This window comes from Chiloscyllium plagiosum, chromosome 15 (assembly GCF_004010195.1).
Source record: "Chiloscyllium plagiosum isolate BGI_BamShark_2017 chromosome 15, ASM401019v2, whole genome shotgun sequence".
Classification (NCBI taxonomy): domain Eukaryota; kingdom Metazoa; phylum Chordata; class Chondrichthyes; order Orectolobiformes; family Hemiscylliidae; genus Chiloscyllium; species Chiloscyllium plagiosum.
In genome coordinates this window covers 18,579,507-18,596,405 of record NC_057724.1, presented here as the reverse complement: position 1 = coordinate 18,596,405, position 16,899 = coordinate 18,579,507, and the positions used below count along the sequence as shown (strand labels likewise).

At 39.7% G+C, this 16,899-nt stretch overlaps 1 protein-coding gene across 2 annotated transcripts in view; it reads right to left on the bottom strand.

The window, feature by feature from the left end:
- pcdh19 (protocadherin 19) overlaps positions 1 to 16,899 on the bottom strand; it is a 116,485-nt gene that overhangs the window by 18,406 nt on the left and 81,180 nt on the right. The window contains exon 3 of one of the 2 annotated variants that reach the window (XM_043704492.1): positions 13,268 to 13,440. The exons of the other annotated variant lie outside the window; for it this stretch is intronic. Coding sequence (XP_043560427.1) covers positions 13,268 to 13,440 — 173 coding nt within the window. The remainder of the gene's footprint in view (positions 1 to 13,267; positions 13,441 to 16,899) is intronic. 2 annotated transcript variants of the gene reach the window in all.

Here is a 16,899-nt window from a genome sequence, read left to right as displayed (position 1 = left end):
GAGCATGGAATGCATTGCCAACAGCAGTTGTGGAAGCAAGGTCATTGGGGACATTTAAGAGACTGCTGGACATGCATATGGTCACAGAAGTTTGAGGGTGCATACATGAGGATCAATGGTCGGCACAACATCGTGGGCTGGAGGGCCTGTTCTGTGCTGTACTGTTCTATGTTCTAAGGGTAGCCAAACTAATACCAGAAAAGGGAGGGCGTTCTTACAAGGAAATATAGGACAGGCTAGGTTTGTATACTACGAGTTTAGAACAGTAACAGGTAACTGGTTTGAAACATTTAAGATCCTTAGGGACCTTGACAAGTAAATGAGGTCCATCAGTCTTAAGGGAGAATCTAGAACTGGGATGTGTCACTCTTTAAAAATTAAGGATCACCGATTAAAAACAGACGCTCGATGCAATATTGAAAAGGTGGTGGTAGCAGAGTGCTTGAACATTTTTAAGGGAGAGGTAGATAAATTCTTGTTGAGCAATGGGATGACATGTTATTGGGGGTGGAAGGACGTGGAGTTGACATTACAGTCAGATCAGCCATGATCTTGATCAATGGTGCAGCAGTCTTAAGGGGCGAATGGCCTGTTTCTACTCCAGATCTATCCGTTGTTATGTTCTTAATTCCTCTATACAAAGCAAACAGAGGCAACCATGAGGAATGCCATTAAATGTGACTCTCCAATTAAGCTAGTCTGAACAAATAATAATGGTGCATGCATGTTCTGGCTATGGTGTAGAGCCTCCCTGTTTATTTAGAAGATTCTCTTAGAGCAGCACTGTTGGATTTCCCCAATGATAGCTTCATCTGTTGCTGAGCTGTACATGTATCCATGCTTGCTGGTGGCATTTTACATTTTCAATTTAATTGTGTAAGGAACATGAAGAGACTGTGTAAAGTTGTGCACATTTCTGGTTTGAATGTTTGGAGTGGTACTTTGTTGACACAGTCGTGACCCAAGCCCATGTTTCTGATTGGAAGCATTCCTGCTGTTTTGGAAAAAATAGTTGTCAGTGCCACATCACTATAATCCTCCAAATACATCTCACATCAGCCATGCTGATTATATGGAGCTTGCATGGTTAAATTCCAATTTTACACTATTTTGTGCCATATGAAATGTTGTTCTTGGCAATTAATCAAAACAAGTCACTCTGATACACTCAGCAACATCAGCGATCCCAAGCCTTTGCAGCACTGGGTACTGTGACTGGATAATACAGGAAATGATGACATCCCCCTGCTTGCAATCTCACCTTTTGCAAAATAAACCATGGAATGAGAAGAAAAATATTTTTGTTCAATGAAAGGAAGGCAGAGGTCTGATCAAGGTTTCCCCTCAAGCTGTCTCTGTGTTTTCTTGTTCACTAACGATTTTTATTGATCGTATGAACATCAGACTGCCTGTGCTAACAGGAGACTAAGAGCTTCCATTTAAGTAACCCCACTATCATTATTCACACAAGTACTTCAACTAGTCAGTCTTAACGTAGTTCTTTTCTCCAGTCTGTATAATTTTCTCAGATGACCTCTGCTCTCGCATCTGAAATTTAACTCTCACTCTCTAAAACAGACACACAGCATATCATTCATTGTTTAAACACCTCTTCCTCACTGAGCATCTTCACCACATTCCTCTTCCCCTCTGCTCAGCATTATTCCTTCCCTTTGGTCACCTCGTCTGCTCTTCGGACCAGTATGCTAATCTGACAAAGGCAGATCAAATCTGGGACTCCACTGTGCAGAAACCAGAGAGCAATCTTTTTGGGAAAATCAAAGAAAGCCAAATATTGCCTTTTATAGGAATGCAGCCTTTATTCAAAGGCTGCTAGTAAACTAACTCTTGCTGTATAAGGATTTTTACCCATTTGGAAGCATGATATGAAAAAAACAGTGAGAATACAAGCTCACCCTGTCACCATGAACCACTGTGGGCTGTGTTAACAGTGGGGCCTCCACATATCACTTAGGAGGATGTCTCACCCTCAGGACCTGCCTACTAGTTCAATGGGATGGCAGCTCTATCACTCTTGGCAATGCCTGTGGTCAGTCAGGGTGCTGCAGGTATTGTAGGAAAAGAGTCAAGGTGGATCCTGATTGCCCTGAGAAGGTAGCTCCTGGGGTTTTTATGACGAGGAGAGTTCATAGAGTTCAGTACACAACAGAGCAGGTTGAGGAGCCAGATTCTGTAACGCAGAGAGTCAGACAGCATGGAAACAGACCCTTCGGTCCAACTCATCCATACTGACCAGGCTTCCCAAACTAAACTAGTCCCATTGGCTGTTGCCTGAGCCATATCCCTCTTGTTATTCATGTACCTGTTTGAATGTCTTTTAAATTTTGTAACAGTGCCTGCATCTACACTTCCTCTTGCAGTTCATTCCACATACAAACCACCTTCTGTGTGAAAAGGTTGCCGCTCAGGTCACTTTAAAACCTCTCTCCTCTCAACCTTAAAATTATGGCCGTTAGTTTTGAACTTACGTACCTGAGGGAAAAGACCTTTGCTATTCAGCTTATCTATCACCTTCACGATTTTATAAATCTCTGTAAGGTCACCTCTCAACCTCCTGTGCTCTTGTGATAAAAGTCCCAGCCTATCCAGCCTCTCCTTACAACTCAAAACCCCCAGTCCAAGTAGCATGCTGGTAAATCTTTTCTGCACCCTCTACAATTTAATAAAATCCTTCCTAAAGCAGGGTGACCAGAACTGTAGACAGTCGCCTAATCAATATTCTATACAACCTCAACATGACATCCCAACTCCTATACTCAATGATCTGAGCAATGAAAGCAAGTGTGCCAAACACCTTTTTTTACCACCCTATCTACTTGTGATCAACTTTCAAGGAACTATGTCCCTGAACCCCTCGAAGAATGTTGCATAGCCTCTCTGTGGGGGTGGGAGTGGGATATTGCTCTCTATGTACATGAGGCAGACTTGATGGGCCAAATGGCCAAATGAAAGGTGATGGGCTAACCAGCAGAATCTATAAACCCCATCCTAACTACATCCGGCAAGGGCACAGAAAATTCAGCCTATTGTTCCTTTATAAAAGAACCTAGTTGCCTGTGAAATCTCCTCCAGACAGATCAAAGAGACTATGCAGTGTCAAAAATGCATCATCAATCAGGGTTATTGTCTATTCCAAGCTGCTGAACTGACTGAGAAGTGTTAGAACTGGCTGGTTGCTAGTCTGATCATCAGCAGTTCTCTGGAAATTGCTATTAAATTGGTGAGTCACCTTAGTTACACACAACAGTCATTGTGTAAAAAAAATTGTTCTGTTGGATAATGTAGAAAGACCACATGTTTTATGCCGATCAAAGTAAAACATGCTACCATCGGAATGCATCAAAATAATAAATGTAATTCAATCATTAATTTTAAGATTACTGTAAATGTGAACACAGCACTGCCCTGTTCATTGACCCGCTGATGGTAAATAAAAGGCGAGCAAATTATCTTGCAAATGTTATTCAAAGGAGACTCATTGTAAATGGAAATATTTGCTAAATTGATTAAAGGATTGAAGGATGAGAAACCCTAAAGTACTTAAAAAAGTAACTAGTATATGATGTACGATGGAATCTTAGATTTCAGATCTAAAGTCCTTTATATTTTTAAAAATACATCGGATACCATAAAATGCAGCAGTGACTCGTTTATTGGCTGTTTCTTCTGGACTAACATTCAAATTGCAAAATTTTCTGATGTGTTATCACAAATTAAGGACTATACTTGGAGATGGGTGGGCATCTCTGACAATTAGCTAATGGAAGAACCACTCAAAAAGTTATCAAATGCTAAGCTAGGAAAGGCAATTTATCCATGCCAAATAAACTTCCCTGGATATATATAGAGCTAGCTAATGATTGAACATTCAACCATATTGAGAGCTGCAGAGAACACATGTTAACAACCCAATAAAAACCAAAAGAACTGCAAATGCTGTGAACAACCCAAGGCTAGCAATCTGGATCGAGCAGACATGTCTTCATTCATCCTACATTTTTCCCTACTGCAGCTTTTCTGAGCTTGGGCACTTTTATCAATGGCTCTGAATCTCATGTCAATGAAGGGATGACAGAGTCAGAGGTCTACAGTATAGAAAAATGCCCTTTTGCCTATCTTGTCTATGCCAGTCAAAAACAGCTACCTAACTATTCTAATTCCATTCCCCAGCACTTGACCCACAGTTGTGTATGCCTAGGTATCACAAGTGTACATCCAAATACCTCTTCAATGTTATGAGGGTTTCTGCCATTCACCACCCTTACAGGCAGTGAGTTCCAGATTCCTATCATCTTCTGGGTGAATATTTGTTTCCTTGCAGCCCCTCCAAACCTCCTGCCCTGTACCTTAAATCTACGTGCTCCAGTTATTGATTCTTCCATCAAGGAGAAAGGCTCCTTCCCGCCTATTTGTCTCTCCTCTTCATAATTTGATACATCTCAAACACGTCCCCACCTCAGTCTCCTACGCTCCCAAGGAAAGCAACACTAGTCTCTCCAATCTCTCTTCATAAATAAAAAAAAACTGCAGCCAGAGAACACGCTGGTTAATTTCCTCTGTACCTTCTCCAGTGCATCAGATCCCTCCTATGATGTGGATTCCATAACTGCACACAAGCTGTGGCCTAACCACCGTTTTACACAGTTCCAGCATAACCTACCCGCTCTTAAACTCTACACCTTGGCCAATAAAGGCAGGTATCCTAAATGCCTTGCTAACCACCTTATCCATCTGTCCCTCTTCCTTAAGGGACGAGAGAGCCTCAGGCGACTGACTGTGTGGAGTTTGCATGTTCTCCCCGTGTCTGCGTGGGTTTCCTCCGGGTACTCCGGTTTCCTCCCACAGTCCAAAGATGCGCAGGTCAGGTGAATTGGCCATGCTAAATTGCCCGTAGTGTTAGGTAAGGGGTAAATGTAGGGGTATGGGTGGGTTGCGCTTCGGCGGGTCGGTGTGGACTTGTTGGGCCGAAGGGCCTGTCTCCACACTGTAATGTAATCTAATCTTATCTAAACATGCACACCAAGGTCCCTCTGATCCACAGTGCTTCCTACAGTCCTACTGCATTCCCTTGCCTTGTTTGTCACATCACATTTATTTGGATTGAATTTCATTTGCTGCTGATCAGCCCACCTGACCAGTTCATTTACATTCTCCTGTAATCTAAAGCTAACCTCTTCATTGTTAATTATGGCTAATGCATCTAGGTGCACAACCTGGTCATTACAGACAATTTAGTATGACCAATTCACCTGACTTGCGCATCTTTGGGAGGAAACCAGAGCACTTGACAGATATGGAGAGAACAATGCAAACTTCACAGTCACCCAAGGCTGGAACTGAACCCAGGTCCCTGGTGCTGTGAGGTAGCAGTGTTAACCACTCACAGGCAGCATGGTGGCTTAGCGATTTGCACTGCTCCCTCACAGCGCCAGGGATCTGGGTTTGATTTCACCCATGGGTGACTGTGTGGAGTTTGCACTTTCTCCCCGTGCCTGTGAGGGCGTCTGCCAGGTGCTCTGGTTTCCTCCCACAGTCCAACAAAGATGAGTGGGTTAGGTGAATTGGCCATGTTAAATTGCCCATAGTGTCCAGGGATGTGCAGGCTAGGTGGGTTAGCCATAGTAAATGCAGGGTTACGGGGATAGGGTAGGAAGGGGTGGGTTTGGGTGGGATGCTGTCTGATGATTGGTGCAGATTTGATGGGCCAAATGGCCGCTTTCCACACTATAGGGATTCTATGATTCTATTACTATTTACAGCCTCACCAATTTTAATATCCTCAGTGAACTTACTGATCAACCCTCTTACATTCAAATCAAACAGCAAGGACCCCAACACTGATCACTGTGTAACTCTAATGGACGCAGGCTTCCAGTTATAGAAACACCCCTTGACCACCGCACTCTTCATCCTGCCTCTGAGCCAATTCTGTTTCCAATTGGCCAAATTTCCTTGGATCCTATTGGCTCTTATCTTCGCTAAGAGTTTCCCATTTTGTATCTTACCAAAAGGCTTGCTGACCTCCATGTTGAATGCACTGCCCTCACCTACATACTTGGTCACCTCTTTGAGAAATTCAATCAAGTTGTTCAGACATGATCTCCCCTTAAGAAAACCATGCTGACTGTTCTTGATTAATCCCTGCCTTTTCAAATATAGATTAATTCTGTCCCTCAGAATTAGTTCCAATAGTTTCCCCACTATTGAGATTGGACTGACTGGCCTGTAGGTTCCTGGTTTATCCCTTGTCCCTTCTTGAATAACGGTACCACTTTGGCTGTCCTCTTGTCCTCAGACATCTCTCCTGTGGCCAGAGAGGAATTGAAAATCATTCAGTGCCCCTGCTACTTTCTGCCTTACCTCACTCAACAGTCTGGGATATATTTTATCCAGCTTGTGCATTTTTTCAACTGAAGCTGAGGTCTTTTACGTTTGCAAAACTGCAGAAAAACTACTCTCATATGAGCTGATGGGCAAAATGTTAATGACCAAATTTTGTGCTTTAGATAAAATATATAAATAATGGATTCGTTGAGATGTATTTACGCATTAGACATGTTTTCCGACATAATTCACCTTAAACTGTTGGTAATTAACTAGATAAAACACATAACATTGAACAAAGTGCCAGTCAGGTTGCATTATTTAATCAGATATAGTGTATATGACAGTTTATCTGGGATCCATTTCAAACGCATTAGACAATATCTGCTTAACACAGAATGTACACACATCCCTAGAAATGGGTATAGCTGAAAATGCTAAATGGAACGTTACACTGGTTTTCCAACATTGTACCTGTCAAGAAATTTGGTCAGCTTGACAGAAAAAGTTCAGAGCATCGGTACAATTTCACAGGAAAAATCAAGCACACAAACAGCAGCAACATTTGGGGGGGAGTTGGTGAAAAGTCTGACTCTCACAATTACGTACTCATTAGACTGCAATCAATTCTAAGGAAATGAATAGGAGCAATTATAAGAATTAAGCTAGAGAAATAACTCATCAGCAATAACTTAAATTTGTGCCAGTGAATTGGTCGGAGAAAATTCAGTTTGCTTTGAGAATGTTGAGAATAAAATTCTCCAGAGCAGAAATGTGAATGCAGTAATTAATTATGGAGGTATGATGACAGATTATATGATTTAAAAATGGCTGAATTATGTCATCAAGCTCTGATCCCACTCACTCACTCATTCTGCTACAACTGAGTCATAGCCAAAGCATAGTCTCAACTCCCTGACACCAAGTAAAACCAAATTTGCTGACAAGGCTTAAACTGATTTAACAATCAAGACAGAGGATGCAGAAAAGGGTTTACAGAACACTTGGACTGCACAGCCAAACTAATGAACAAACATTAATATCAGTCGGTTAAGAAATGGATAAACGTAGCAAAACCACTTTAAAAAAAAAACTGAATGCAGTGCTGGAACATGTAACTAGATCAGGACAAGGTTACAGAGGTTACTCTGAAGTATTTTGAGATACTAATCAGACCACACTTATTGCAAAAGATACCACATCACAGAAAAACAGAACTTCAAGGGAGATGAGATCTGAGGAAAGATGATGGAAATATGATGTTTACGCTTTGGAAAGAGAAGGGTGAAGGAGTCTGAAAAATGTATATTAAATGGTGTTGATGAGGTAAAACCAAAATATTATTTCAATGTAACGTCAGAGGACATGGTTGAAAATTACTCAAACACAGATTTAAGTATAAATATCAGGAAGAACCTCTTTACTCAGTGCTAAGTCCTCAGTACAATTTGTTTTAAAGTTTAGAGGAAACAAACACTTTATGTTTAAAGTTTTGCTGAATGTTAAGATGGAGACATTCATTGTAATAAATGATAAGCTTTAAAAGGCCTAGAATCATAGAATCCTTATAGTGTGGAAGCAGGCCTTTTGGCCTATTGAATCCACACCAACCCTTCGAACAGCATCCCACGCAGACGCAACCCCTTACCCTATCCCTGTAACCTGCATTTCCCACAGCTAATCCACCTACCCTACATATCCCGGGACACTGTGGGAAATTTAGAATGGCCAATCCACCTAATCTGCATATCGTTGGACTATGGGAGGACATTGGGTTACCCAGAGAAAACTCACAGATACGGGGAGACTGTGCAAACTCCACACAGACAGTCACCTGAGGCTGGAATCAAACCAGGGTCCCTAGTGCTGTGAGGCAGCAGTGCTAACTACTGAGCCACTGTGCTGCCTCAGTATTTCTAATACTTTAAGATTCTATGCCAATGTAGTTTTAATATTTTGTTTGATTGTACTTACTTTAGAGACAACTAGGAGAAATTTAAATACTGAAATCAAGGCTTTCAACTGAAAACATTAGGATAAATCCACAAAACACTGGAAATGTGAAACAAAAACAAACTGCTGGGGAAACTCAGCAGGTCTGGTAGTATCTGTGGAAAGAAAGACAACCATAACATAAAGTATTATTTGGGCGTATACAGCACTATTCAGAAATAGAAACACATTCAAGACTTTCTTGTAAGTATCTCAGTGCTTTTGGATCAATAATCTTAAACTAGGACACTTGTGTTCAAAGGTCAAAGTGGTCCTTTTTCACTGATCCCATTTAGGAAAAATGTTCATCGCCCAAATTAACAACGTACTCAATTGCCCATCTCCAAAAACTCATGGGCATAAAAGTGTAATAAACAGGTTTATAAAGCTATTAGGAAAATTGCTGTGTTCTTATACGGAAAACACACCTTTTTTTAACTTTTGTTTCAAGTGAGCAACTTGTTCCAAATATTACATGCTACATTAATGTCAGACATCTGGCACATTTAGGTTGGTGCAGTCTCAGCACGCCTTTCTGAGAGTTATTACCCATAGTCGTCAGTGACATGCTGACAGGTAAAACTCTGCCACAGGCTGTACATAGGTTCCCATTAGCTCTGACTGGTAATGCATAGAAACTGGGTAACCTCAGAAACGTTTTTTTTTATTTTGTACAACACACAACAATATGCCCTTCTATGTTAGTGCAATACTAATCAGCTTTGTACAAAGCAACCTCGATGCAGATATTTGATTCAACCTGAACTCATTCCAAGGCCGTTCAGCCTGAAGTAAGACCTGAACCACAAAAATCACTATCAGAATCAATAGTACAAGAGGAAGCCTGGCTCGGCTCCAAGCTCTTTCTGGTGTTTCTGAGAACTCAGCTTTTCATCCAGTCTAACCTCCTGTAGATCCCTCACCCCATCTGCCCCAATATATTAATGGTAGTGCTTTCAGTTTCTTAGCCCTAAGGCCTTAAGTTTCAGAATTCTCTTCTGAAACGTTTCTGTCACTCCTTCCTCCCCTTCAGGTGCAAGTTAAAACTGAGCTTTCCAAAAAAAAGCTTTTGGTCACCTGGGTTAAATGTGTCCTCTTTTGGTTCACTCTCAATTTTGCTTCTACATATGTGAGCAATGCTTTATTAAGTTAAGGGTCTTATGTGACTGTCGGCTGTTACTGCTATTGTTTATTGCCTGTGAGAGATTCAACTTTCTTCCATGTTATAGGATATTCAAGGTGGAAATAATTGCAGTTAACTGGGTATTCACATGGATTCACTCAATTAATCTACTGCATTTTAGATAAGCGTAAATTTCTTATCTCCCCTATTTTGTGTAAAATGCATATCATGCTTGCTGCAGGACTTGTGCTGATGACCTCAAAGTTTTGTTACCTGGGCTCATCCAGAAAATATTCATTGTATCTCAACAGTAGTTGGGACATTTCCAATTTCTCATCATTGCATTTTTTTCCAGTGTGTTTCCCAGTGAATATTTTTTGCTTATAGTCTGGAAAATGGGCTGAACCAACAATGGAAATTTCAGCTTGTCCGTATGGTGCAAAAGCACTGCAAATGTGATTTTTAGTTCAAATTCCACTTTGGAGGATAGTATTTTTGTTTATTGCTAGCTGTGAGCTTGCTAAGAAAGTAGCAGTGGATCAGCTGAAGGAGATGGACAATCACTTTCAGATATTTGCCATATAAAATGAGTTATTTCTTACTTTCTTGAATTCACTGTTTCAAAGCAGGTCTTTGAAAATTGTTTACTGAATCAGCATTTGTTGAATCATCACAGGCAGATAGGGAGCAAATCCCCAAGCTTATCTCAATTGCAACAGGGACCAACCTCCATGCTGTTAATACAATCCACACACTAGCTACCCAATCAACTGAGCCAACCACCTTCTCTTATCTCTCATAAATGGGTCTCAATGACAGTTTTAATCAATACAACGTGTATTGTGGGGTAAGCCAATGTCAGCAAGAGAGTCTGGACTTGACCTACCTGTTCATTGTGATCTCAGATGAGCTGACAGTAAGGAAACTGCAACTAAATAAGATATCCCTGAGCTGCTCCTGATTATATATGAGGCACAGAGGCAGGAATTTGTCTTATTTGTAACTTCCTGATGTTGACATTTTCAAATGGACAACAGTACATCTGCCATGGGAATTTCAATGGAATAATTCCCTGTTGGTCCATTGTTTGGTATACAGAGGAACCTTGATTATCCGGCATTTGATTCTCCAAATTTAGGAATATTTGGCAAGATAGCAAGGTCCCGATGCTTGGCTAAACTGTGCAGTCCGGCATTCGATTATCCAAACATTTGATTATCCGAACAAAATACTGCCCGCCCGTGTCATTTGGATAATCGAGGTTCCTTTGTACACCAAATGACATTTGCTGCATCTACTTTCCCCTTTTGGTAACTGATTTAAATCTGAACCCTGTGGTCACCATGAAATTCATTAGTGGTAACATTTTATTTTAAAATACTGTGTCAAAACACATAAAATTGTGAATTCTGAAAAATTCCACTTCCTATCAATCCACCCTTTTTAAATAGGAACAGAAAATGCCCGAGAAACCCAGCTGAACCAACAGCCTCTGTGGAGAGAGCTTTGAACAATTAATGTTTCAATTCCACCATAATTGTCTTTGGAAGGTATGAAGTCAGTTTCAAAGAAGAGTAATATCAAGACTAGAACTGTAAAATTTATTTCTCTCTCTTCAGATGCTGCCAGGCCTACTGAATTTCTTCAAAACTTTTTGCTTTTATTTCAGACCTCCAAAATTCACAATATTTTGCTTTTGACTCCATCCCCCTCCGAGGCTGAATTAGACTCTTCACAACAATCATACTTCAGCCTGAGTTGAACTTCTAACCACATTCCTGTCCCACTATCATGACTGCTTACCTTCAATTTCTATAACATCACACACTCATCCGTCTCAGTTCACCCTTTGCTGAAACACTCATCCATGCCTTTGTTACCTCTAGACTGGATTCTTCCAGAGCACTCCAGGTCAGCTTTTGTCATTGTAGCCTCGATAAACATATCAAAGGCTCTGACATCCGTCTGCTAATTAATACTTTGAACTTTATTGACTCCCGGTTAAGCAATGCCTATATTTTAAAATTTTCAGCCTTCTTTTCAAATTGCTCCAGTGGCACAATCTTTTCTATCTCTGTAATTCCTTCTAACTATAAAACACTCTGAAATTTCTATGTTTCTCTAATTTGAGTCTTTTGAACATCCCCAATTTTAAGCTCTCCCATACTGATGATTGTGCCTTCAGTTGCCTAGTTCCTAAACTCCAGAATTCACTCTGAATCCCTCTTTGTTTACCTTTTACTCTGAAACCTTCTCTGTTTACCTTTCCACCTTTCAAAGCAATCCTTGAAATCTACCTCTTTGGTCAGGTTTAGGGTTATTTTCCCAATCCATTTACACACTTGAGAAAGACATTAGGACAATGTTAATGGCACAATTTAAATTAGGTGACATTGTTGTGAACCTTCCCTGAACATCTCTGTTCTCAGGAAAATAAAGCAGCTTCTCTGGTATTTCCTTATTCTTGGTATTATTCGAGTAATCTTGACATCATTTGCAAGACTTTGATATTCATCCTTAAGTATTAGATATCTAATGTCTGAAATGACACATTTAGATCCGGCCTGCCCGATTTTACAGGACTCAAACAGATATGGTTATTGATAAATTAAATGAGAACAGTGATACACACTTGAAGCATATTGATGCAGATGTCAAAATCTGATGGGTTTTCTCTTTTTTCACTGAGATAGCAAGGAAAACAAGCTTTTTTCATTTAACTTCACCAGATAATGCTCAAACAAAAATTATCCAAGGGCTAAAATTTGCAGTCTGCTTCATATTGTATTTTAACAAGAAAAATCAGGCGAATCACAATCTTCTGACTTCTTTCCTCCCAAGTAACCTCTGCTAAATTATCTGCAATACTCTTGTGCATGTTGGTCTCTTAAAAGCAATCACCTTACGAATTCTCAAATATTAACAAAAATTAGGATATTTCTCCAGCATTTCCCTTCTCTGTGACTTTTTCCAACCAGGGAAAAAAGCAACATGTCTTGAGGATATCAACATTTCTATGTTCAAGTCACTCACAATGCTAACTTTGACACGTATCGCTCTTTCCATTTGCTGAAACAATATCCTGGATGTTCCTTTCTAACTCTATTGTGGGAGCATTAGCTCCACAAACACTGCAGCAGTTCATAGAGAAGGGCCATTCCACTCTCAGTGGCAAAAAGAGACAGGCAATAAAATGGGAGTCTTGTGGGTGTCACCCATATCTCAAAGACAAATGAAAAATAATTAAAGGTACAGTTTCAGTGAATAAAGGAAACTATCAAATAGTATTGAAATAGTTGTGGAAAAGTGACAAAATGAAAAGTGTATTTTGGTGACAAATCATTTGATCGAAGGGAAAACACAAAGCCTTGAACAATGGGACAATAATGCGATGGAAATCTTGTAAAACTTATCATTTTAACAATTCCAAATGAATTATTAATCTGTTTTATAAGTGCCGATGTATAAATATATTTTTAAAGTATTCATATTAAACATTTTTATTTTGATTTAAAGAAGACATTTCATACTTTGGCCCAAGAAATTACACCTCTAGTCGAAATGCTAAATTACTTAATTTAAATTATCTGCGAATTCAAATTAAAATAGTGCAAAGGGCATCTCCTGCAATTATATTATTTAATTTAAACAAAGTTATGTTGAGCAAGAAGTACCTCTCAATTAATCAAGTATAAATAAACAAATAACAAAATACATCATGACTGGTATCAGTGTTTTCAAAAGAAGAAATGTACTGCACCCACCAATTCTTTACAGACCATGGCAACATTGCTTTAATTGTCTTACCTTGATCAGGTACCTGAGAACCAGTGGAATTGAGAGTTGTATTTAGCACTTCATTGATAGCTGTGTCGCAATACAGGCCCCGATGCGCATCATGCTCGCTGTCAGTCTGGTCACTTTCTTCATGTCCACTGTCCTTGAGACTGTTTCTTTCCAGGTCCTTGAATGTGGAACTACTGGAGTGTGAAGCAATACTGATTTATTGTCATGCCTAGCAGTATCAGATAATGCTCTCCTTATGGAAAAGAAATGCATTGCAATACACATTGCCTCACATCGAAACCCGTAAAATATACTGCCAGATATCATACTGTGTCAAAATGTATCAAAGTCGAGAGGTTGTTTTTTTCCCTACCCAATGAATTCCCTTCCCCCATTCTTTAGTGGGTGGCTGTTGCTAAATATGGCAAAGTAAGTTTAGTTTATCTGCTCCATTTCATTATGCTGCAAATTATTTGTGTTAAAATGACCCTATCTCTATTCCTGAGGCCTTGTCAATTTTAGTCGAAGATTGTGGTGCTGGAAAAGCACAGCTGGTCAGGAGACTCGATGTTTTGAGCAGAAGCCCTTCATCGGATATGATGCTGATTTGTCAACTTTCACCCAATTATGTATTTTCAGACTTGGCCACTGTTATTGGATGCCTGCTGCAGATTATCGATTAGCTTTAAACAGGAAGGTGAATTTTTTAAAAAATCAAATGGAGATAATAGACTTATTTTCAGGTTGGATTGTTTATAAATGATTTATGAAAAGTGATACTTCTAGATGGGAAGATAATGCAGGGCATATCCTTGTGTAGAACGTCATATTTATTCAATTGCTTACAATAAACTCTTGCAAGGTGCTTTTTACACAGGATTTATGATGAGGAATTGATTCTGTAAGCTAGCGAATAGAGAAGGAGAGTAGTTACACACCCACACACAAATACATGTAGGTCATTACTCCCCTTCCCCAGCATTGATATTTTCTCCCCTTTGTTGGTATTGTGATTTGGACTAAGATGTTTTTCTAAGTGCTTTAATATGCTCCTTCAGTCCATTCCTCTTTGGGGTTTGTCACACTCTCAGTGGGAGTGCAGCCATAAGGTATAGTGAAATTTGATCTTCAAGACTGTGCATGGTACAGCCAACTCTGCGATTAGTGTAAAACTGGCAGTCGTGGGTCAACAGTGTGTGTGCATGTGTGTGAGTGTGCGCGTGTAAGGAGCAGGTGATTTCCTGCACCCACCTCTATACCCTCTGCCAAGTCTGCTGACAGCACTTCCCCACATGAATTTTCTGTGAATGCATTGCTGGTTGGACCACCATTAAATGCTGCAGCTGATTGGACAGGGAAGGTGGATGGACAGCTGCACTGATAAAGCCAGTTGTCACACTTGATAGTTAGGCTCATTATGAAGTCCATTTGCCTAAAATACATCCAGCCCAATGCTTGATAAATGTGATTAGAGCAACAGCAATGCGGGGCAGGGGCTTTTTAATGCAGTTTATGGCAAAGTCAACAGCTCAAACATTTCAATCCATTTCCTAGCCATTATAATTTAGAGTGTTGAGATGTGATCTGTTGCTGTAGAAACAGGATCCTTCATGATCTGTCTGCATTGTAAATTATCAAGTGCAGCAAAGAGTCAGTGAGGTAGCCGACAGTTTGCCTAGTCTTACTCACCAACCCACTTTGTACAAAAAATATTATAGCTGCCTGAGAAAGCAGAAGGTTAATTATATCTGACAAGAGATTCAGAATGTATTTCAGTTGAGTAGCAAAGACATCTTGCATTCAGAGTACTCAGGGAGGATTCTAGCCTTGAAATAAATAATACGATTTATTAAGACTTTTATTTTAGTTCGTTTGGGGAACATCTGGATTCATTAATAATCTGGGGAACGGTGTGTTTCTTGCGGTTTACAGTTTGTACATTAAAAATTTACAGTCATTCAGCAGAGAAATGATGGAGAGTTTAAGCTGTATCTGAAATTGCCTTGTTCAAACTTTTCCATAAATTTATTCAATAAAGTAGCACCAACACCAATGTTACACTAGAAGACAATAAACGTGTTTCCATCCTCAAGACCACAAATCATTTTGTATTCTCCTGAGTGGATAGTGAAGTTAGTGTTATTACTGTTCTATTTTTCAGCAGGATCTCAAATTTATGTAAAAATATTCAGATTATGAGAGCAGGTTCAAGTGGGGGAAAAAGAACCTTTCATGATCTTCTGATTGTTCAATGCTAAGTAAACCCCCTGTTCTGGTTAACTTAGTCATACAAACCATTAAGTCCCAACTTGAATCTAGCTCCAAGCTTCCCAATCTCAAGTGAGTCAGAAAATAGGAGATTATAACTGGAACAGCTTGCTCTAGATCCTGGCTATGATAACATACCTCAATGCCATTTCCCCATGCTATCTTCATATCTCTCGATGTCATTTAGAATCTAGGTGCCCAGTGATCTCTGTCTTCTATGTCCTCAATAACTGGGTTTCCACACCCCTTTGGGATAGAGAATTCCAAAGATTCTGAGTCTTCTTATAGAAGACATTCCTCCACCTCTCAATCCTCCTCATCTCTCCACCTAAAATGACTCTCCCTTATTTTGACATTGATTTCCCAGCCAGAAGAAACACTGTGGAGTTCTTTGCTTTGAATGTTAAAAGTTTTTTTTAAGTTTCAATAAGATCACCTCTGATTTTCTTAAATCCTAGGAATTACCGACCCAATCTCCACAATCTTTCCCTATAGGGCAATCCCATGATCCCAGAAATCTGTCTGACCATTGTATGCTCTCTCTACTGAAAGTATATCCTTCATTTGGTGAAGGGACCAAAATTGTGCACATTTTTTGAAATGCAGCCTCACCAGGTTTGCACACATTTCAAGCAAGACACCTTTGCTCTTGGACAGGTGACAGCAAAGGTGGTGAACAAAGCTGGTGGGGTCTGGTGGAGCAGTCGTTTTGATGGGGAGGAAGGAGAGCTCAATGGATGCAAAATAGATGGGTGATGTCAGTGGCTGAAAGGGGAAAGCACAGGGAGGCTGCAAATGGGAACCAACTGTTTTAAACCTGTCAACTAACAGAAGAAGTTTAAATTGCTGAGGTAATGGTTTATTTGCAAACTAATCTGCTTTATGAAGTGTGCATCTGTTATTTTGTTTAAAAAACTTTTCCTAACTTCTGCCTGTTGTCTTGTGTCAATTTAAATAAAATGGTCACTAGAAAATCAAAGGTTTCGTTGTATATCATAGCTTTAATCTCAGTGCATGAGTAATAATTATTGAAGATATTCGTGAATTCTTTTAATGCTGCTAGTGTGAGAGCCCAAATGCCCATATGTCAACACAAAGTAGATAATGTTACTATATGACTACATCACACCTAATGAAGGAGTTAGTGAGAATGAGAAATTAACACCTGAAAATCAAAAGATAATTCTTGAAAAACCTCAAGCAAAAGCTTTAAAAAAAATCTTACCCCTTGTTCTTTTGAACTGTCGATTATGAACACCATTTAGTGGGTAATTATATGCTGTCGAGCCACCACACAAAAAATTTACAGTCATTCAGAGAAATGATGTAGAGTTTAAGCTGAACCTTAAATCGCCTTGTTTAAAATTTTCCATAAATTTATTCAG